Here is a 24,695-nt window from a genome sequence, read left to right as displayed (position 1 = left end):
AGGCCAAGTCCCCTGTCATGTTTAGGCCTCATGCCTTTTGACCAGCTCTGTTTGGTTCATATACAGCTACAGCATCAATGATGAAAAAAAAAAGTTGATGCTTTGATTAAAAAAAGTCATTACAGGTTAGAGTCACTGAGCATTCATAGAACACCATTGTATAACACTGAGTGTTATGTTGTTCGATTAACTTTATCTTTAAAAATAAATCACAATATTCACTTTAAAAAAAGACAACATATTTTTTTTCTATTAAATGAGCCAATCATCTCAAGTCAAGCATTTAATTTAAGTTTAAAAAGCAGACATTTTAATCTCACTCTGCAACTGCTTTTTTATCTCAAAATTTCTGGCAAAATGACAGAGGGGTGGCACGGTGGTACAGTGGGTAGCGCTGCTGCCTCGCAGTTAGGAGACCTGGGTTCACTTTCCGGGTCCTCCCTGTGTGGAGTTTGCATGTTCTCCCTGTGTCAGCGTGAGTTTCCTCTGGGTGCTCCAGTTTCCTCCCACAGTCCAAAGACATGCAGTTTAGGTGCATTGGCAATTCTAAATTGTCCTTGGTGTGTGTGTGTGTGTGTGTGTGTGTGTGTGCGCGTGCCCTGTGGTGGGCTGGGATTGGCTTCAGCAGACCCCCGTGACCCTGTAGTTAGGATATAGCGGGTTGGATAATGGATGGATGGAAAATGACAGAGAGTGGGAAACTGAGAATTGACAGCTTTATTCTGCCAAAAACCTTGTTAGGCTTCACTACATGGGCTGGAGCAACTTCAGCAATCCCAAAATCAGTTTTAGTCACTGGTTATGTTATTGAGCCAAATATATGTTTGAAACAATCTGTTTCATTGTGTAAGGTCCTAAAATGATCTATTTTCCTGTTTAATACTCTTTATTGAGTAGACGATAATAAAACCTCTAAAATCCTTACACTTACCATTCTGTGATCAGATACTTTAGCACTCCCTCCCTCATTCCCTTTTACAAATGTAACATTAGGGAGTCAGACAGAGAAAACAAACAATAAAGGATTTAAGTTACACATTTAATTATGTATTACTGATAACAATAGCCAACCCAGCCACTGGGGATGAATAAACCAGTGTGTTTCTTAATGCTGGTCCCAGGCCCGGATAAATGGGGAGGGTTATGTCAGAAGGGCATCCAGTGTAAAATTTTGCCAGATCAACATGCGGGTGACAACACAGATTTCCATACCGGATTGGTCGAGTCCCGGGTTAACAATGACTGCCACTAGTACCATTAGCCAACAGGGTGCTGGCAGAAATTGGGCTACTGTTGGCCAAAGAAGGAGAAGAAGAGGGTGGAGATGTGTCCAGAAGAAAGAGGAGAGGAGGAAGGTAAAGAGAGTGGAACTGAGGGTAGGAACTTTAAAAGTTGGCAGTATGACTGGTAAGGGGAGAGAGTTAGGCGATAAGATGGAGCGAAGAAAGGTTGATATAGTATATTGTGCATGCAAGAGACAAAATGGAAGGGGAGTAAGGAAAGGTGGATCAGAGGTGAATTCAAATTGTTTTGTCATGGTGTGGATGGGAGGAGAAATGGGATAGGGGTTATTCTGAAGGAACAGTATGTCAAGAGTGTTTTGGAAGTGAAAAGAGTGTCAGACAGAGTAATGATTATGAAGCTGGAAATTGGAGGAGTAATGATGAACATTGTTAGTGCATATTCCCTGCAAGTTGGGAGTGTGATAGATGAGAAAGACGACTTCTGGAGTGAGCTGGATGAAGTTTTGGACAGTGTTCCCAAGGGACAGAAAGTGACGATTGGAGCGGATTTCAATTGACATGTTAATGAAGGGAACAGAGGAGATGAGTAGACGATAGGTATGGTGTCAAGGAGATGAATGAAGAAGGTGAGATGATAGTGGATTTTGTGAAAAGGATGGGAACATAGGCTAATGTACAAGAAGAGAGGAAGATGCTCACAGGTAAATTATATCCTATGCAGAAGAGTCAATCTAAATGAGATTAAAGACTGCAAAGTGGTGGCAGGGGAAAGTGTATTCAGATGGCATAGGATGGTGGTCTGTAGGATGACGTTGGAGATCAAGAAGAGGAGGGGAGTGAGGGGAGAGCCAAGTATCAAATGGTGGAAGTTGAAAAAGGAAGACTGCAAGGTTGAGTTTAGGGAGGAGGTGAGACAGATACTGGGTGGCAGTGAAGAGTTACCAGATAGGTGGGAAACTACAGCAGAAGTAGTAAGGGTGACAGCAAGAAGGGCGCTTGGCGTGACATCTGGACAGAGGAAGGAGGAAAAGGAAACCTGGTGGTGGAATGGGGAAGTAAAGGAGAGTATACAGAGGAAGAGGATGGCAAAGAAGAAGTGGGATAGTTAGAGAGATGCAGAAAGTAGACAAGAGTACAAGGAGATAAGGTGCAAGGTGAAGAGAGAGGTGGTGAGGATTAAAGAAAATCTGTATGATGAGTTGTATGAGAGCTTGGACACTAAGGAGGGAGAAAAGGACCTGTACCGATTGGCTAGACAGAGGGACTGAGCTGGGAAAGATGTGCAGCAGGTTAGGGTGATAAAGGATAAAGAAACATACTTACAAGTGAGGAGGGTGTATTGAGAAGATGGAAAGAGTACTTTGAGAGGCTGATAAATGAAGAGAATGAGAGAGAGAGAGAAGGTTGGATGATGTGGAGATAGCGAATCAGGAAGTACAACGGATTAGCAAGGAGGAAGTAAGGACAGCTATGAAGAGGATGAAGAATGGAAAGGCTGTCGGTCCAGTTGACATACCTGTGGAAGCATGGAGGTGTTTAGGAGAGATGGCAATAGAGTTTTTAACCAGATTGTTTAATGGAACTTGGAAAGTGAGAGAATGCCTGAGAAATGGAGAAGAAGTGTCCTGGTGCCGATTTTTAAGAATAAGGGGGATGTATAGGACTGTAGTAACTACAGGGGGATAAAATTGATGAGCCACAGCATGAACTTATGGGAAAGAATAGTGGAGGCTAGGTTAAGAAGGGAGGTGATGAATAGTGAGTAACAGTATGGTTTCATGCCAAGAAAGAGCACCACAGATGCAATGTTTACTCTGAGGGTGTTAATGGAGAAGTATAGAGAAGGCGAGAAGGAATTGCACTTTGTCATTGTGGACCTGAAGGAAGCATATGACAGGGTGCCTCGAGAGGAGTTGTGGTATTGTATGAAGAAGTCAAGAGTGGAAGAAAAGTACGTAAGAGTTGTACAGGATATGTACGAGGGAAGTGTAACAATAGTGAGGTTTGCCGCAGGAGTGACAGATGCATTTCAACGTGGAAGGGATCAACTCTGAGCCCTTTCTTATTTGCAACAGTGATTGACAGGTTAACAGATGAGATTAGACAGTAGTCCACTTGGACTATGATGTTTGCTGATGACATTGTGATATGTAGCGAGTGTAGGGAGCAGGTTGAGGAGACTCCGGAGAGGTGGAGATATGCTCTATAAAGGAGAGGAATGAAGGTCAGTAGGAACAAGACAGAATACATTTGTGTGAATGAGAGGAAGGTCAGTGGAATGGTGAGGATGTAGGGAGCAGAGTTGGCGAAGGTGGATGACTTTAAATACTTGGGATCAACAGAACAGAGTAACAGGGAATGTGGAAGAGAGGTGAAAAAGAGAGTGCAGATAAGGAGGGAGGAATGGGTGGAGAAGAGTGTCAGGAGTAATTTGTGACAGACGGTTATCAGCAAGAATGAAAGGGAAGGTCTACAGGACAGTAGTGAGACCAGCTTTGTTATATGGGTTGGAGACAGTGGCATTGACCAGTAAGCAGAAGACAGAGCTGGAGGTAGCAGAGTTAGTTATGCTAAGATTTGCATTGGGTGTGAGGAAAATGGAAAGGATTAGAAATGAATACATCAGAGGGTCAGCTCAGGTTGGAAGGTTGGAAGACAAAGTCAGAGAGGTGAGATTACATCAGTTTGGACATGTGCAGAGGAGAGATGCTGGGCATATTGGGAGAAGAATGTTAAGGATAGAGCTGCCAGACAAGAGGAAAAGAGGGAGGCCTAAGGGAACATTTATGGATGTGGTGAGACAGGACATGCAGGTGATTGGTGTAACACAGTAAGATGCTGAGGACAGGAAAATATGGAAAAAGATGATCCACTGTGGAAACCTGAATGGGAGCAGCCGAAAGAAGAATAAAAAGAACATAACAATGGCCAAAATATCAAGGAAGCAGAATGCTATGTGAATATTGTCAAACCATACCCTTACAGCCAAAGTGACAGTTCATCCAACAAAGCTCACCAGAACTATCCACATCAAGTCTAGTTTTGAAAGTCCCTAAAGTCCTATTGTCTACCACATTTCTTGGTGACTTGTTCCATGTGTCTAAGGTTCTCTGTGTAAAGAAAAACTTCCTAATGTAGGTGTGAAATTTACTCATAACAAGTTTCCAACTGTGTCCCCATGTTCTTGATGAACTAATTTTAAAGTAACGGTCTACTTCCACTATACTAATACACTTCATAGTTTTAAACACTTCAATGTCTCTATTTGGACATATCATTAGAAAACATAATTTCACATATATGCAGACAACACCAAATTATACCTTTTTTTAGACCAAATATTTGGCATCCTTGTGTCAGTGAGTGGATGGGTGAGAATTACTTATCTCTGAATATAGAAAAAAACTATTATTAACTATTATTGAGCTAAATGATGCTGAACTGAACAACACTGTCACTTTCAACTCAACTGGATATACCAATTTTGGTGTTATTTTTGAGACAACCTATTTTGTTTAAATCTCACATTACAAAACTATCCAAAATATTTTTTCCCATCTTAAAAATGTTGGAAAATGAAGACATTTTCTAAATATGCCAGATACTGAGAAATTCATTCATGCATTTTTTCTAGTAGGAGTGACCACTACAATGTGTTATTTATTATATGTTCAAATGGTTCTTTATGAAACTTTAAGTTAATTCCAAATGCTGCTGTAGGAATTACTACAAAAATCACAAAGTTCAAGCTTATAGCTCTGGTTCTCAAGTCTTAGCACTGGCAACCTATGTCTTATAAGGCCATATTTACCTATCTGAACCTATTTTTACTTACAAACCCGATGCGCATTAACACCTCAAGATGTGGGCCTACTTATGACTACAAGGATTAATAAAATAACAGTGGGAGGTTGTGCTTTTAGTTAAAGGGCCGCAAAGCTGTGGAATGAAATGCCTGCTTATATAAGAGGTACCCCTCAAGTCTTAGCTTTTAAATCCGGGCTGAAGATTAACTACTTTGACTAGCGCTGCTGATTAGCTGTGCATACAGCATCTCGGGACTTTGATGTGGCACTTGGTGGCTCTGTTCTACTTTAAAGTGGTTCTCCATTCCATGGAAAAGTCATCTCAGATAAAGGATCGTTTGAATCATCAGGTGAAATTATACTTTCATTACACTGGATGGCCCAGCATGGACTCGACTATAAAATGTCCAGGAGGGGGTGGGCAGCTAGTTGGTCCACTGTAGGTCTCCAGGACTGTGATTATGTCTTACTTTATCTTTGACTTTCTCTCCCACAATTGACTGTGGACTTCCCAAAGGTTTATTTTTTTCAGGGATTCTGATGCCTGGAGTTTTTGTTTTCCTCTCCTCCATTGTCAACTGGACATAGTTCAACAATTAATTAATTGACAGAGATTGGTTTATAATTATGTTAATTGGTTTCTACTTTGTTTTCTGTGTGTTTTAACAAATCTTGGTCTTTAAGTGTACTACTTTTGTATTTAGTAATTTGTGAAATCTATACTGTCACCTGCGGTGGGTTGGCACCCTGTCCAGGATTGTTTCCTGCCTTGTGCCCTGTGTTGGCTGGGATTGGCTCCAGCAGACCCCCGTGACCCTGTGTTCGGATTCAGCGGGTTAGAAAATGGATGGATGGATGGATATATTTGTCACAATGCTCTGCTCTTACACTAACTGAAGAAAACTATACAAAAATAAACTGAATTGAATTATTACAGAATTCCCAAGTAAACACATTCCCTAATGTATATCATCTTAAAAAAATTACCTGGCTGTCCTGGCCGTCCAGAAATCCCAGGGCCACCTATTTCTCCACGTAAACCTTTCACTCCATGCAACCCAGGATCCCCAGCAGAAGGCTGTATGTACTTGCTTGGAATTCTTCTTCCAGGTAAACCAGGAGGTCCAGATGGTCCTATCAGAAATTTACATGATTAAGTGAAAAAATAATACACTTTATTATACTGAAAGTTTACTGTGGTTACTGTTAAAATGATAGTAATATATGGTACAATACCAATTTATAGGAGTTTGATCATTTGAACCCTGCCCTACTGTTTACAATGCTTTGCAAGAGGCCTCCAGAAAAGAAAGCTATATCAGTTTGGTGAATCGCAGAAAACACCTCCATGGAATTTATTGCTCTATAAAGCAGGAACCTTAGGTTTAAGTACAATGAGTGTGAGATTGCTGTGGAAATGAATGTTCTTGTAAATTTTGTAATTAATATTGCTAATGGTTTTACTGGCTAAGTCAATGTTTTTTGTCAATGAAATTACTGGTAAATAAATAGGCTACCTGCAAATTAAACTTCTGTAAAGATGTGTGTAATAATATTCACCTTAAATTTCACTGTAATCAAGCAATTGTTTTGTTTCTATTTTAGCTTAAAGATCACATTACAATATGTAACAAAGAGTCATTGTGGACTAATTACTGTCTACATTTAGGAAATGCACAGAAGCCCTTACGAATGCTAACAAAATATTAGGTTATATAATATGATGTGTAAAGTACAAGTCAAATGAAATTATGGTTCAGTTAAGCTTTATAACGCACTGGTGAATCTTCACCTGTGGTCTCATTTATAACGCCGTGCGTAGAATTCACACTAAAACATGGTGTATGGACAAAAACAGAAATGTGCGTATGTACAAAAAAAATCCAGATGCATAAATCTGTGCGTTCGTCAACTTCCACGTTCTTCCACTATATCCCGGTTAGCATGAAATGTAATGCACATGCACGCGCCTGCCACCCCACCCCAACTCCTCCTAGAATTACACCTCCTTGAATATGCAAATCAATATAAATAGCCCCTTAAGTTCAGTGTTATGTGAAAAAACAATAGCAAATGCATGGGAAAATAGAAGAATTTCAACAAATACCAAGTGGAGGCAAGGAAAAACAAACTACAGGTAAAATTCCGTTATAACAAACTCCCAGGGACCTAAAAAATATTTAGTTGTAACGAATATTTAGTTGTAATGAGATTCTGTATTTGTTACTATAGTGCTTTCTTTAACTTGTATCCAGGCGTTTGCAATCATTTCAATAGCTTCTTTCGTGTTACTTTTAATCTCCTCCTGCTTACAAGTTATGCTGACGAGAATTTTTCTCAGCATTTCCTTGCGATAATACACTTTCAGGGTGCGAATGATGCCCAAATCCAATGGCTGAAGTGCTGCCGTGAAACCGGGTTGGAGATATTCAAAGCGAACATTATCTGAATGTGGAAGCATGTTGTGGGCAGCACAGTTATCAGTCAGGAGCTGAGTCATTATTTCTTCTTCATATTGTGAGGTTTCTGAACTCTTTTGAGACCACCCCCCCCCCGCCCCCCACTCCCACCCAACGGGAACAACACGCTGAAGTGCGTCCTGAAGCGCGATTGCAGTGTCTGTGGAAGATTGTTTATCTGTTGCTGGGGCAGAGCAATAGGAGGCTCACATTGCTGCAGTGAAGCGCCACAGAAGCAAATCATAAAAGATTGGGGTCGCACTATAAGTCCCTGTCTTGCACCCCAAAACATGAGGCTTAGTCTCAGTACTTTAGCAAAACCAGCTTTATTCAGCTTGAAACAGGAACGGCACAGTGATTTATTGTAGCGTGATCTGCCACACTGCTATACACAGACATAGCAGTCAGGCAGGATCGTGGCCAGGTCAGTGCTCAAGTAATTCTGTTACAGTATCTGCATTTACAATTTACGTGCTCCTAACCTTGCATCACCCATCGAGATCTTTTCTGTTTACTTTGACGGAGAGACGCAGCATATCTGTGAGCCTGCTACTGCCCCGTACAGACGCTGAGATCGCAGTTCGGGACGCTCTTCAGCTTGCTGTCTAGTTGGGGGAGGTCCCAAGAGAGTTTACAAACCTCACATTTTCTTGAATGAGTGCCGTATTAATAGGAATGTTTCTTGAACGAGCATCACTGAACCACATAAAAACGGCTTTATCAACGTCTTCAAATGCAGCAGTTCACATACGTTTGCAACCCGAGATTTTTCTACTTTTTTTGCTCTGTCTTTCAAGAAAGTTGACAGTGTCAATGGCGAAATTCCGAATTCACTGGCAACGTCTTTTTTCTTTTTTCAGAAATATGAACTGTTATCATTTTTCTGTGTCTGCCGTTTCTAAAGGAGGGTGACAATGAGTTCAATTCCAATGGATGTTTTTCAAATGTTGTTGAGCAATAAGTAAAAGGTATCACTGAAAACAAAAAAGGCAAAAAAAAAAAAAAAAACTGTACGAGGAAAGTTGGAAGGAAGAAAAAAAATTACAGTGTTTCTTTTTGGGGATTGCTGTGCACAACTGAGGTGCGGCCACAGAACTAACTACTCTATGGATGATTCATTCAGCCATTTCAAGGTCTTTTGTACACTTCGTTATAATGAAAGTATCTGCTGAATGTACTTTGTAGTAACGAGATTTCTATAGACTCGCGTCATATGGGGAAGCTGTCGGGACCATAAAAATACTTCATTGTAATGAAAATTTCGTTGTAAAGATATTCGTTATAATGGAATTTTACCTGTATTTGTTGGTTTAAGCAGTGGTATAAACAACAAAAGGAAGTTGATCGAGTGACATAGAGTGGCAAAGAAACTCAAAAGTTCTAGTTCAGAAAGTCGCACAGTAATAAATATATAAAAATAAATGAAAAATTGGGAGTGATCTCCCCTAGACTTTTTTTGTATACTTAGATATGGGGATGGATATCTGAGGAGTAAACCGCAAGAAAATGTTTATATTTTTATATTATGTACATTAAAAAACCATCAATAACAAAAACAAAACAATTATTATACAAATAAAGTTGAATAAATTGGTCTCTGCAGCTGCATGAATTAAAAAGTACCACTTCCGGCTAGCAGAAATAGCTCAAAAGTAGATAGAAATCTACATTTTGTACCTAATACAAAAATTTGGTTGACCTAAGTGAAATCGTGTTTACATACACACATACACACACACAAACACACACACACACACACACACACACACACAGACATAATTCCAAAAATGGTATTTTAGATTCATCAAAATCTCGAGGATGAATTTTTGAACGATTACAATACTTTTCCTATACTTAGTACAGTATTTGAGAAAGTAAAAAGAAGTATAAAAGTCGCCTTGAAAAGGCGAGTCATAGCCCACTGTCTCAGTGACAGATGGAAGTAGTAAAATGAAATGAAAATGAAATGTAAACAAAAATAGGGACATGGTGGAAAAAAAGGCAGAAGTGTCAACTTCAATCTTGAAATTTCCACTTTAATCACGTTTATTTTTTCATTAAAGTAGAACGTCATAAACGTCACCTTAAAATCGTTTAATTTACTAGTTTCTCAAATCCAATCGTAACTAAAGTAGCATGCTAAATACTTTGAATTCTATGTGTTTGTTCTTCTGTGTACTCTATGTGTGTGAATCATTACATGCCTCTTAAACAGGCTTTGTCTTATGCCGACAGGACACAGAATACATTACATTCATGATATTACAGCTCTATGAACAAATTCAAATACTAAGATATATACTTGATATAATTTTTCATGATGATAGGAATTAAAGCATTATAAAATATGGGGACATGATGGTGCAGTGGTATTGATGAGCTGGTACCCCCGTCCAAAGATTGTTACTGCCTCTCGCAAGATGCTTGCTGTGCCATGTATAACCCTCGATGAAATGATTTATTGTAGCAGTACTATCTCTTTCAAATGTACTAACTCCCAATTCCTGTCCTTACTTTTATTTCTCCAAGTAAAACATTGCCACACATTCAGCTCTGTAATAAATGTCAAGCCATCTGTAAACTTAGAACGCCGATTCTTCAAGACTTTTAAGGAACATTGAAATATCTTCATAGTAAATGTTTAAATTACTCCATCCACCTATCCATCCAGGGTCGCACCAGTCCCAGCAAGCATATAGCGCGAGGCAGGAACAATCCCTGAACAGGGCGTAAGTTCATCACTACCACTGCGCCACCATGCGTACACATTTAATTATTAACAGTATACATTATTTAAATGAAGTTAAAAATGTATCTGTAAAATGTAATATACATATTTTACTGCATTTCATCTTAAAAATAATATCAAGAACTCTAAGAAGATAGTGCTTGGAAATCTAAATCAACTTAGAAGCCAGTCGCCATCATCTGTAAATATGCGCTCTCTTCTATTAAATTGAATGGAACTCCTTTATTGTTATTATAAGGTACAATGAAATTCAATATGCAAATCCTCCATAAATTCATTTTCCAATAAAATGATAAAATAACAACAACAACAATAATAATAATAATAATAATAATACAATAAAAAACAATGAAAAATATTCAATATGAAAGCATAAGTGGGTCAGGTTGTGCAATATTACAACTGTGATGCAAATTTACTGTGAGGTAATTGTAAGTACAAACAGTTCTACCGGGAGCACTTGATGGACTGATTGAGTGCATTTATATCTCTTGGGATGAAACTGTTTCTGAACCGCGGGGTCCCTACAGGAAAAGCTCTGAGGCATTTGCCGAATGGGAAAAGTTCAAATAGACTGCGCTCATGGCTGAGACAGCGTGGGCTAGAAGATGAATAATTCTCTCCACTTTCAACATAATCTGCTGTAGAGCTTTCCGATCAGCTGCTTTACAGCTGTGATTTCACACTCAGATAAAGCAAGTTAAAATACTCTGAGTGGTGCACTGAGAGTATCAACGCTAAAGCAGCTATGGTATTTGGAACAGTTTGGCCATTCCGTGCACCATTATATGGTTACAGGTTGATTACAATCAGATGCCTTAAACTAATAAACGATATGCAGCTAATTTCAGTGTATTTGATAAAGCCTCGTCAGGGATGTGAATCTAAAAAATAAAGGGAAAACACACAGGAAGTAGCACTGCTTTGACGCTGGGTGTTGCCAGTTTGCAAAACTGAGCCGAAAAATTGTGTATGTAATGGATTGGGCTGGCGTGAGAATGTGCATGAGTTTACTCCAAGTTTAGTTTTTAAACATCACAAAATCACAATGTGAGGGTGGAAAAAGGTGTACACAACATTTTTTTACATATGCACCATTTATACACAAGGCCCCTGAAGTACTGTTTGCAGTTTTGCTCTGCATGCTGCAAAAAAGATACTGTATAACAGCAGTAGAAAATGCCCAGGGAAAAAATGGCTAGGCTAATTAAAAACTGAGAGGTATGAGCACTGAGTAAAGATTAAAAGAGCTGAGCCTTTTCAGTTTAAACAGAGATTCAGAAGTGGCATTACTGGAGTTTTTAAAATTATGAAAGGAACTAATCCAGTGGATCCAGGCTGTTACTTAGTCCAAAAAGAATACAGGAACAAAGTTGGAAACTTGAGGGAAATTTTTGCACAAACATTAGTTCACATTGAGAATCATAGACACGTGGAGAAATTACAATGTAGTGTGGTAGACAATAGGATTTTAGGGAATTTTAAAACTCAAATAAATGTTATTTTAGAGAAATTAGGTGTATAGAAATAGCAAGCTTTGTTGGACTGAATGGAATGTACTTGTCAAAATTTTGTAATGTGCTTATGTTCTAATTAGTCATTGGTATGCTACTATGTTTTAATTGTGGGGGATATTAATATTCATGTCTGTTGTACTGAGAAGCCTTTGGTGAAAGACTTTTTTAGATTTAATTGATTCTTTTAGCCTAATTCAGTCTGTAACTGGTCCCACTCAGGAATGTGGGCATACGCTGGATCTTGTATTTTCTCGCGGTGTATCTGTTCTTAATCTGGATATTGGTGATGCAGTATTTTCAGACCATATGCCCGTTTTATTTGATTTTATTCCTCTCTCTCAATTTACTAAACTGTATGCACCTGTTCAGCACTGCCGTGCTCTTAAATCTTCCACTACGGCTCAGTTTTCTGCTGTTTTTAATTATGAAGTGACCTCACAGCCCTCTGTGTTTTCCAATACAGAGGTGCTAACGCTTCAATTTAATTCTTCTTGCCAAACTGCACTGGACTCTGTGGTACCATTAAAAAACAGGCAACTAAAGCCCTGCTCCGAGCTGTGGTTAAATGCTAAAACCCGTGCATATAGACGGGATTGCAGGAGAGATGAGCGGAGGTGGAAAAAGGACAGGCTGCAGGTTTCTTTTGAAATATTGAGAGAAAGTTGGTTGTGTTATCAGAAAGTTTTGAAAGCTGCAAGATCAAAATTTTTTTCTGAAGTTATTGGCTCTAACTCTCACAACCCCCATGTACTTTTTAACACATTGAGTTCTGTACTTAATGTTCGTGAACCTGTCTTTCTGGAAGCCTCTAGGGAAACTTGTGATAAATTTCTTTACTTTTTTTTGAAGAAGGTTGTAAGCACTAGGGCCCTAATTTCACCACCTTCTCATGATCCATCCATTTTAATACCCTGTTTGGCTGTGTTTGATCACTTCGAGCCTGTCACTCTCCCCTTTTTAAAGCAGCTGGTTTCCAGTATGAAGCCATCTGGCTCCCCCCTTGATTTTGTCCCTCTTAAGGAGGTCTTTTCTACCTTGGGTCCTTCCATTCTTATAATTATTAATAGTAATTTAACCTCTAGTGTGGTGCCTAAAAAAATTAAACATGCTGTTGTGCAACCACTACTGAAAAACACGGGTCTAGACCACTCTGTTATGTCTAACTTTAGGCCTATTTCCAAACTACCTTTTTTGTCCAAACTCTTGGAAAAAGTCATCTACACCCAACTGAAGTCCTTTCTGGACGAACATGCAATTCTGGAAGGGTTCCAGTCTGGGTTTAAAACTCACCACAGCACTGAGTCCTCTCTTTTAAGGGTTTTTAATGATACTCTTTTAACAGTGGACTCTGGTGGCTGTGTACTACTTATGCTTTTGGATTTAACAGCTGCCTTTGACACGATAGATCATGAGATCCTCATCTCCAGGCTGGAGCAGAGGGTGGGCATCACAGGTTCAGCTCTCCAATGGTTTAGGTCCTATCTCTCAGACAGAAGTTTTTGTGTCAGCATTGATGATTTTACTTCCACCTCTGTTGCCCTCCCCTGGGGGTACCTCAGGGCTCCATCCTGGACCTCATCTGTTCTCCTTGTACCTGCTGCCACTCGGCACTATTTTTCGGAAACGTGGTATTTCCTTTCATTTTTATGCAGATGACTGTCAGGTTTATTTCCCTCTGAAGCACCAAGGTCCATGTTCTGTCCTGCCCCTGCTTAATTGTCTTATTGACATAAGGAGTTGGATGGCATTAAACTTTCTAAATTTTAATGAGAACAAAACAGAAGTCATGCTATTTAGACCCAATAGCACCAGTGGGACCCCTGCATCGACCTTTCTACTGAGCCTCAATTTGAGAAATCCATGATCACAAATTTAGGTATGAAAAAGGATTCCACTTTAAAACTTGATAGCCATGTGAACGCAGTGGTAAAATCTTGCTTTTTCCAGTTGAGGCGGCAGTCAAAAATCAAGCTTGTTTTGTCTAAACGCAACCTTGGAACAGTGATACATGCTTTTATAACCTCTTGTCTAGATTACTGCAATGCGCTTCTTTTTGGAATTAGCCAGGCCTCCATTGCTCGCCTACAGCTGATGCAAAATGCTGCTGTGTTGATTTTTAACTGCCACAAGAAAGCATGAGCATGTTACCCCAATTTTGGCTTCCCTTCACTGGCTTCCAATTTGTTTTCGAATCCATTTTAAGGTCCTTGTATTTGTTTTTAAATCTTTTAATGGTCATACCCCTCTTTATTTGTCGGAACTGCTGCACCCTTACGTACCGTCTCATTCTCTCAGGTCAGCAGACCAGATGCTTTTACGTGTTCTCAAGGCACGATGCAAACTCCGAGGTGATCAAGCTTTTTCAGTTGCAGCCCCAAAACTCTGGAACGATTTGCCGTTGCACGTTAGGCAGGCTCCTTTGATAGCTGCCTTTAAATCCTATTTAAAAACACATTTTTACTCTCTGGCTTTTAACCCAGTATGATATGTTGGCTGTCTGTATACTTTTTATTAAGAATCTCTTCAGTTCTTATGTGTTTCTGTTTCATTTACCCTTTGGTTTTGTGTGTCTGATATGTTGGGTTTTCTTTTTTTTATTGTACAGCACTTTGGTCAGCCTTGATGTTGTTTTTAAAGTGCATTATAAATACATAAATAAATAAATAAATTCTAAATGCAAAATAATTAGATGTCACACATGTGCAAGTAGGAGGAAGCTGAGTGGATCAAGTGTAGGTAATTACCCACCAGGCCAGGGGGTGGCAGGGTACACTAATCCTACTTCTGTTATCTCTACAGGCCAGATAAGGAAAACCTACCAAATGCACCGTCAATGACATCACATCCTGTTCCGGTGCCATGAATGACACCACTTCCAGCACCGGCACCACAGACACCGTAACTTTCGGTTTTGGCCTTTAAAGTCGCCATCATTTCAACATCCTGGCAGTTCAGTTCAGGACTGAAAACAATGCACATGAGAATGCTTTCAAAACACTTTTGCAGCCAGGGACAATATATGGGTGGCTGCCCCAAACCGTTTTGTGTGTGTCGAGGCTGTTCATTTCAAATATAATAATTTGATTTTATAAAATAACAATCCAATTTTAATTTTGTGTTTCCATATACTGTATAACATTTTTCAGTGCTTCTGAAGGACAATGACACATTTAGCTTATGCAAAGGTTGATTGTTTTTTTAGGGGCAGAGGTGCTACTATGAAAACAGTGCTCTTTCCAACTTTCTATAGTTTTGCTGAGGTTCTCACATTATTGTGTTCTAATTATTTTTATGTAAATTTTTATTATGGCATTGACCACATCTAAAAGTACTTAAGTAAGTAAGGTGATTTTTCTGTGTAGCTGTGAGTGCAATAACCTGAGCACAAGCCCATGTGAGGGACAAGTAACAATGAGCAGTAAGACTAAATTTAATACATGTTATAGGATCACAGGTCAATATTGTTATATGTACAGAGTAGCAAAATTCTTATAATGTACAGATTCCATATATAGTGGATATTACCTTACCTCTAAACTCCGGTCTTATATAATACAGACACGGCACCCAACCTAATACCTGGAATTGTGTAAAGGATTTTTCACAGCAGTTAACACCTCATAGAATGATAACAGAAAAGACCAATATCTTCCAATATTACATTTCAACCACAAGTCAATGAAAGAACCTAGGTAGCCATTGAAGTTACTACCTCCTGTTCCTTTGTGTTATAAGTATTCTGCCTCAAGAAACTTGCAGTGTTTATCAAAACAAAATGTATTTGGTCGTTATTGGCATAGTAATTGAGATATTTGACTTTTCATTACTTAGAAATTAAAAGCTACTGAATTAAAAATAACAAACATACACTACAATAATACTGTATATGGACTGATATATTAGCACAAAACTGTAATTTGATGCAAGTTTCTAATTTTTCTTATGTGATTTGCATTTTAATTTAAATTCCTTTATATTATCATCATAATTATTTATTTATATATGACTATGCAAGTCAAAAAATAAGTAAATTTTATTTCATTTTACCTGGCTGAATTAGCATAATAAATAAGCCTGATATAAAATTATAGAAAATTCTTGGAGCTGAGCATACTTATAAAGTCAATATACAAAAGAAACAGCACTAAAAATGTAGTTTATGATTGTAAATAAAAATATTTGATCTGCCTGGTGGGTAATGTAACAGGCATACTCCTACTACTAGATATTATTTCCATTATTAATACCAGTACACTTTACAGTAATACTTCCATTATAACAGAGCAAGTACACACAATGACTAAGGTTGTACATTATTTTTATGAGGTCTGCCTTTGTCACAACACAACATACTTAAAATCTGGCACAGCAAATTAATTTTTATTTGCCTTCTTTAAAGTATTAACTATTTTTATTATCTAAAATTTTAAAACAACATTACAAGCAAATAATGCACGGTCACTGAAAAAAAAAACACTTTGGGGCATATGGGTGACCTTATATCACTGGGGACAAGGAAGAGTGAACCACCATTGCTAACATGGTTTCTGTTTTATCTAGTTTGGAAGAGAAGCAGCTGGAATATAAATAATATAACTTTCAGTATATATGCCACAAGCCCCACCCATTGTTGCTGCTAAGTTATTTAAATCACTCCTTATTCATTTCGGGACCTACTTTAGAAGAGGATAGGTCTCCAACTCTGAAGGATTAATTAACAACTACAAACAACTCAGTGGAGCAATGATGATCACAGCAATCATCTTTATATTTTTTTCTTGTTTTCAGTTCAGCAGATTAAACAGAGTGTCCAGACTAACCTCCAATTATTTCTATTTTGTCTTTTGTGTGTTAAGAAAATTTGTATAGCTAGGCAAGATAGGTAATAGAAAGATTTGTTGACTATCTTGGTTATCATAACTTGGTTGCTGTAATTTCTTTGTGGAAAGGAACACTGTAATCCTTAAAGAAATCTCAACTAGACAGAAAGAAATTCGAAAACATTATATGAAGACAGTCATTCAGTTTTTAAGTAGACCGTGGACAGTCCTTTTCTAACTTTTCTGTATCAGCTAGGAGCTGGTACACCTTGAAACACTATACTTATTTTGGCAGGATTCCCAGTCTGTATTTGCTGTGTCTTTGGCTACCTTGGTTTAGGTTTAGGTTTATTTGTCATATATAGGTTAACACAGGGTCAACATACAATGAAATGTGTATGACGAGAAAAACAAGTCACTCAGCCTAGATCCAATAAAGCTTAAAAAAAAGATTACAAGTTAAAAATAGACAAGCCATATAAAATAAAATGTGTATGTTTTAAAAGAAGTTATAAGTTATAAAGTGTAGATGCATGTTCCAGTCAGTATTCAGAGTGTGTGCAGGTACAGTGTGTGTGTGAGTAGTGCAATGTAGATGTAATGCAATGTAGATGTAATGTAAGTGAATGTAAGTGTTCAGGTGTTGCTGTTGAGGAGTCGAATGGCCTGGTGGTAAAAACTGTTCTTAAGTCTTGTAGTCCGAGCAGCCAGACTCCTGTATCGTCTGCCAGATGGTAACAAGGAGAACAGCTGGCGTGCTGGATGGCTGTGGTCCTTTATGATGCTGCTTGTCTTACGCAAGCACCGATGGAGGTAAATGTCTTCAATGGCAGGAAGACTCTTGCCCGTGATGTGCTCTGCTGCCTTCACCACTCTCTGTAGTGATTTCCGGCTGCTGGCAGAGCAGCTACCATACCAGACGGTAATGCAGCCCGTCAGCAGACTCTCGACCACACTCCTGTAAAAGTTTGAGGTGATGTTGGCATTCATGCCAAACTTCCTCAGCCTCCTCAGGAAATAGAGCCGCTGGCGAGCTTTCTTGACCACAGTGTCTATGTGAAGGGTCCACGAGAGATCCTTGGTGATGTTTACTCCGAGGAACTTGAAGCTGTTAACCCTTTCAACTTCTATGCCGCTGATGTAGATGGCCTGGTGTTCTCTGCCTTGTTGTTTTCGATAGTCCACAATCATCTCCTTGGTTTTGCTGACGTTAAGAGACAAGTTGTTATCTAGGCACCAATTACTCAATGCCAGCACCTCCTCTCTGTAGGCCGTCTCATCGTTGTCAGTGATAAGGCCTATGATGGTTGTGTCGTCTGCAAACTTGATGATGGTGTTTGTGCCGTGTTTTGCAACACAGTCGTGGGTGAACAAGGAATACAAGAGGGGGCTAAGCACACAGCCCTGCGGCGCTCCTGTGTTTAAAATGAGTGATGAGGATGTGTGTTTGCCGACTCTCACCACCTGGGGCCTGTTTATGAGGAAAGAGAAAATCCATCTGCAGATGGTCGTCCCCAACCCAAGGTCGTCAAGCTTCAAGACGAGTTTTGAGGGGATGATGGTGTTGAATGCTGAGCTGTAATCTATGAACAGCATTCTTACATATGTATTTCCTCTTTCCAGGTGGGTGAGGGCAGTGTTTATTGTTAGCGCAACGGCATCCTCTGTAGATCTGTTTGCTCTGTAAGCAAATTGGAGAGGATCCAGCGTGTCAGGGAGGGAGGAGCAGATGTGACCTTTGACTAGTTGCTCGAAACACTTCATAATGACCGATGTCAGTGCAACCGGCCGATAGTCATTCAGACAGGAGACCACCGGTTTCTTTGGGACAGGAATGATGGTGGATGCCTTGAAGGAAGTGGGGACCACTGACTGCCTCAGGGAGAGATTGAAAATGTTGGTGAACACACCTGCTAGCTGGTCAGCACATGCCCTGAGGGCACGGCCTGGGATGCCATCTGGTCCCGGAGCTTTGCGAGGATTGACCTTTTTGAAGGACCTTCTCACATCAGACGTTTCAAGGATCAGAGTGACAGACTCACTGCCCCCTTGAGGATATAGCACCTGTTCTTTGTTGGCTGCATCAAAACGAGCATAGAAAGTATTGAGCTTGTCTGCAAGACATGCAGTGGGCTGAACACTGACTGTGTTTTTCTTTTTATAGTCAGTGATGCAGCACAGTCCATTCCACAGGCGCTTGGTGTCAGAGCTGTGGTAGCTTGACTCCACTTTGTCCCTGTAGTCCCGTTTGGCCTTCTTGATGGACCTCCGGAGTTCGTATCTGGCTGCTTTGTATGCATCAGAGTCCCCTGAGCCAAAGGCAGAGGTCCACGCCTTGAGCTTAGCCCGGATCTCCCTATTTACCCAGGGTTTCTGGTTAGGATATATGCAAACGGTGGTTTTAGTGACAACATCGTCAATGCACTTGCTGATATATCCTGTGACAGAGTCTGTGAATTCATTGATGTTGCCATCAGCTGCATCCTCAAACATCTCCCAATCAGTTGTTTCAAAGCAGTCCTGTAAGACCCCCTCAGCTTCACTGTCCCATTTGTAGATGTTCCTGTAAACCGGTTTTTCCTGTTTAAGTCTTTGTTTATATGCAGGCAGCAGCAATACAGAGCAATGGTCTGCTTTTCCAAAAGCTGGTCGAGGGAGAGATTTGTAGGAGTCCTTGAATAAGGTGTAACAATGATCCAGTGTTTGATCACCTCTTGTGGGGGGAGAGATGTGCTGATAATATCTAGGGAGAACTTTCTTCATGTTTGCTCTGTTAAAGTCTCCCAACACAATAAATGCTGCTTCTGAGTTAGCGTTCTCTAGTCCACTGATAACATCATACAGTTCATCCATAGCCAAAGCTTTATCAGCTTGTGGGGGTATGTAAACAACTGAAAGGAGAACTGAACTGAACTCCCTCGGGAGGTAAAAGGGTCTAACTTTAATGGTCAGCAGCTCAAGAACCGGTGAGCAGTGTGTTTTTAAGACACACACATCCATAGCCCACGAAGAGTTAACCATAAAGCACACACCCCCTCCCCTTGACTTGCCTGAGTCCTTCGTTCTGTCTCCCCGATAAACTGTGAACCTGTCTGGTGTGACTGCGCAGTCAGGTACGCTGGGCTCTAACCACGTCTCTGTGAACGCCAAAACGCAGCAGTTCGTGATGTCTTTCTGGTGCTTTATCCGTGCGTGCAGCTCATCTAATTTGTTGTCCAGAGACTGAACATTAGCGAGCAGGATGCTAGGCAGAGGAGGCTTGTTATTTCTCTGTCGGGTTCGGCACAGAACTCCGGCGCGTTTCCCCCTCTTTGTTTTCCTTCGGCATCGCGCGAGTAAGCAAAAGGCTCCAGGCAGTACAGTGTCCGCGATATCAAAACCTGTTGTAAAATCCGAACTGGCTGATGAACGTAATTCCAATAGTGTTTGCCGGTCATACTGAAAGTGTGATAAAGTAGAACGCACAAAAAGAGTGAGTAGTAAGAAAATAAATAATAACTTTTTGCTGAGATGACTCGGAGCTCTCGTCGGTGCAGCCATCTTACGGCGCAGCCCATTTCATCTAAAAATCTACTCATTTTTAACCTTTAATACCCATTGTACATAGTATCTCAAGAGTATATCCAGATAAAGAGGTTGATTCTTCAGGTGCTCTTTGTTTGCCTTGTGCTTTTAGCATTCACTTTTGTTCACAAGAAAACATCACTCAAACAGACTAACCATGCATGCCCTCTAGAAAGAATTTAGTAATTTCTTCCATTTCAAGGACATTCTGAAAATTCAAGAGTGGACAAAAAATTTGAAAATAAAACAGCATTTTCAAATGTATCTGTGCTAGTGTGGAGTAAGTCTAACATACTATACAGTATGTGCAGATTCAACTAAGAGTTTGAAGTAAAGCAAGTGTTAAGGTTTAACTTTGCATTTGATAATTTTACAGAAGAAAATACCTGCTCAAAAATCTGAATTTTTGCCTATTTTAAAACTTTTTTTCTTAACTTTAACACAGAACATTTCTTCACATAACAATAGCAACATTTTTAAGCATGCATTTGTACCCTAAAGTGATTTTGTAATTTTGCTTCTTCTCACCTTCTTGTCCTTTGACTCCTTTGTGTCCTTGCAATCCAGTTTCTCCTTTTATTCCAGTTTGTCCAGGAAATCCATAGACACCTGGGTCACCTCCCACACCTGAAAAATGTAATTTCAAAGAGCATGCTCTGTGTATAAGATTTTTAATACAAACGTTGTTTTTACAGTTTTTCCAAATTGCTAAAACACTAAACCCAATTCTCTGAACCGAAAGCTCAGTGGTCTGAACTCATTTATTGAATCATTCACTCTTTTGACAATACTATAAATAATTTTCAACTAGTGAAACACAATTTGCAGATCTCATTGACTCTTTTTGAAATACTCTGAACACATTCTTATGCAATCAAACACGTATTGCACTACATTGCACTTGTGATGTTTAATGATAGATAGATAGATAGATAGATAGATAGATAGATAGATAGATAGATAGATAGATAGATAGATAGATAGATAGATAGATAGATAGATAGATAGATAGATAGATAGATAGATAGATAGATAGATAGATAGATAGATACTTTATTAATCCCAAGGGGAAATTCACATACTCCAGCAGCAGCATACTGATATAAAAAAAACAATATTAACTTAAAGATTGATAACAATGCAGGTAAAAACAGACAATAACTTTGAATAATGTTAATGTTTACCCCCCAGGGTGGGACTGAAGACTCGGATAGTTTGGGGGGGGGACGATCTCCTCAGTCTGTCAGTGGAGCAGGACAGTGACAGCAGTCTGTCGCTAAAGCTGCTCTTCTGTCTGGAGATGATACTGTTTAGTGGATGCAGTTGATTCTCCATGATTGACAGGAGCCTGCTGAGCGCCCGTCACTCCGCCACAGATGTCAAACTGTCCAGCTCCATGCCTACAATAGAGCCTGCTTTCCTCACCAGTTTGTCCAGGCGTGATCATCTTCTTCCATATCTTTCTATCCTCTGCATCTTGTTTTGTTACACCCATCACCTACATGTCCTCTCTCACCACATCCATAAACCTTGCTTAGCGCCTTCTCTTTTCCTCTTCCCTGGCAGCTCTATCCTTAGCATCCTTCTCCCAATATACCCAGCATCTCTCCTCTGCACATGTCCAAACCAATGCAATTTCGCCTCTCTGACTTTGTCTCCCAACTTCAGCTGACCCTCTAATGTCCTCATTTCTAATCCTATCCATCCTTGTCACACCCAGTGCAAATCTTAGCATCTTTAACTCTGCTACTTCCAGCTCTGTCTCCTGCTTTCTGGTCAGTGCCACCGTCTCCAACCCATATAACATAGCTGGTCTCACTACCGTCCTGTAGACCTTCCCTTTCACTCTTGCTGATGCCCGTCTGTCGCAAATTACTCCTGACACTCTTTTCCACCCATTCCACCCTGCCTGCACTCTCTTTTTCACCTCTCTTCCACAATCCCCATTACTGTGTACTCTTGATCCCAAGTACTTAAACTCATCCATCTTCACCAACTCTACTCCCTGCATCCTCACCATTCCACTGACCTCTCTCTCATTCACATACATGTATTCTGTCTTGTTCCTACTGACCTTCATTCCTCTCCTCTCTAGAGCATATCTCCACCTCTCCAGGGTCTTCTCAACTTGCTCCCTACACTCGCTACAGATCAGAATGTCATCAGCAATCATCATAGTCCACGGGAACTCCTGTCTAATCTCGTCTGTCAACCTGTCCATCACCATTGCAAATAAGAAAGGGCTCAGAGCCGAAACCCTGATGTAATCCCACCTCCAACTTGAATGTATTCATCACTCCTACTGCAGACATCACCACAGTCACACTTCCCTCGTACATATCCTGTACAACTCTTATGTACTTCTTTCCACTCCTGACTTCCTCATACAATATCACAGCTCCTCTCGAGGCACCATGTCATATGCTTTCTCCAGGTCCACAAAGACGCAATGCAACTCCTTCTGGCCTTCTCTAAACTTCTCCATCAACATCCTCAGAGCAAACATTACATCTGTGGTGCTCTTTCTTGGCATGAAACTATACTGCTGCTCACTAATCATCACCTCACTTCTTAACCTAGCTTCCACTACTCTTTCCCATAACTTAATGCTAAGGCTCATCAATTTTATTCCCCTGTAGTTACTGCAGTCCTACACATCCCACTTATTCTTAAATATCGGCATCAGTACACTCCTTCTTCACTCCTCAGGCATCCTCTCACTTTCCAAGATTCCATTAAACAATCTGGTTAAAAACTCCACTGTCATCTCTCCAAACACCTCCATGCTTCCATAGGTATGTCATCTGGAGGAACGGCCTTTCCATTTTTCATCCTCTTCATAGCTGTCCTTACTTCCTCCTTGCTAATCCGTTGCACTTCCTGATTTACTATCTCCACATCATCCAACCTCTTCTCTCTCTCGTTCTCTTCGTTCATCAGCCTCTCAAAGTACTCTTTCCATCTGCTCAGCACACTTTCCTTGCTTGTGAGTATGTTTCCTTCTTTATCCTTTATCACACTAACCAGCATAGGATGTAATCTACCTGTGTGCATCTTCCTCCACTCTTGTACGTAACCCTATGTTCCTCCCTCTTCTTAAAATACGTATTCACCACAGCCATGTCCATCCTTTTGGCAAAATCCACTATCCTCTGACCTTCTTCATTCCTCTCCTTGACACTACACCTACCCATCACCTCCTCATCTCCACTGTTCCCTTCACCAACATGCCCACTGAAATCTGCTCCAATCACCACTTTTTGTCCCTTGGGTACACTGTTCATTACTTCATCCAACTCACTCCAAAAATCTTCTTCCTCACTCATTGCACACCCAACTTGCAGTGCATATGCACTAACAACATTCATCATCAGACCTCCAATTTCCAGCTTCATAATCATTACTCTGCCTGACACTCTTTTCACCTCCAAAACACTCTTGACATACTGTTCCTTCAGAATAACTCCTACCCCATTTCTCCTCCAATCCACACCATGATAGAACAATTTGAATCCACCTTCAATACACCTGGCCTTACTCCCCTTCCATTTAGTCTCTTGCATGCACAATATGCACAATATATCAACCTTCCTTCTGTCCATCATATCTGCTAACTCTCTCCCCTTACCAGTCATACTGCCAACATTCAAAGTTCCTACCCTCAGTTCCACTCTCTTTACCTTCCTACTCTCCTTCTGCTTCCGGACACGTCTCCCCCCTCTTCTCCTTCTTCTTCTTTGTGTCATTAATTAAAAGCTGTGATTTCTGTATGTGCAAGTAAGTGTATATTCAGACACATTTACAGTAATCCATAGTGTTTACAGTATAACATTACTGTATTCGTACTACTGTCAAGTTCAATGACATCACAGTATGCATAATATAGTGTACTCTACAGCATAGGTCTGTCTTTCTGTGGCACTTACATCTATTTCTACATATAGATAATGTTTGAATTGGATTCTATGGACAGACCCCATGAATACATTTTTGTGGATGAAGCAGGGTTCAATCTCACAAACAGGAGAAGGAGAGGCCAGAACATAACTGGCCAGCAGGCCATTGCTGAAGTCCATAGCCAGCGGGGTGGCAATGTGACACTATGTGCTGCCATAAGCAACCGTGGGGTTCTACATCATCAGGTCACACTGGGGTCATATAACACTCAGAATCATCTTACATTTCTTGGACATTTTCAAGATGTCTTTTTTGGACTTGAACATCAGGATCATGAGCTGAACGAACATCCTACCTATGTAAGAGTTTGGGACAATGTCAGTTTTCACTGTGCTGAACAGATAAGAGAATGGTATAACATCAATGAGCAATTTATCAACGTGTACCTGCAACCGTACTTCCCTTTCGCGGTGGAAGGTATATGACAGACAACACTACCCCAAGGTAAATCTCCTGCAGGCCATGGAATTTTACTGTGGTGACATAGGTGTGGAGTTGTGTCAAGGGTGGATTTGGCACACGAGAGGGTTCTTCTCCCTTTGCCTGGTGAGGGTGAATTTAGCATGTGATGTTGATAAA

The 24,695-nt window shown here is 40.2% G+C and overlaps 2 protein-coding genes across 2 annotated transcripts in view; one reads left to right on the top strand and one right to left on the bottom strand.

Annotated features, from left to right (window-relative positions):
• col4a6 (collagen, type IV, alpha 6) overlaps positions 1-24,695 on the bottom strand; it is a 542,265-nt gene that overhangs the window by 49,794 nt on the left and 467,776 nt on the right. The window contains exons 40-41 of the mRNA XM_028815433.2: positions 20,688-20,786; positions 6,038-6,184 (exon numbers count right to left, since the gene is read on the bottom strand). Coding sequence (XP_028671266.1) covers positions 6,038-6,184; positions 20,688-20,786 — 246 coding nt within the window. The remainder of the gene's footprint in view (positions 1-6,037; positions 6,185-20,687; positions 20,787-24,695) is intronic.
• LOC127529743 (craniofacial development protein 2-like) overlaps positions 1-24,695 on the top strand; it is a 928,907-nt gene that overhangs the window by 514,455 nt on the left and 389,757 nt on the right. The window lies entirely within an intron of this gene.

This window comes from Erpetoichthys calabaricus, chromosome 12 (genome assembly GCF_900747795.2).
Source record: "Erpetoichthys calabaricus chromosome 12, fErpCal1.3, whole genome shotgun sequence".
In the NCBI taxonomy this organism is placed as follows: domain Eukaryota; kingdom Metazoa; phylum Chordata; class Cladistia; order Polypteriformes; family Polypteridae; genus Erpetoichthys; species Erpetoichthys calabaricus.
This window is presented reverse-complemented; position numbering and strand designations above follow the sequence as displayed.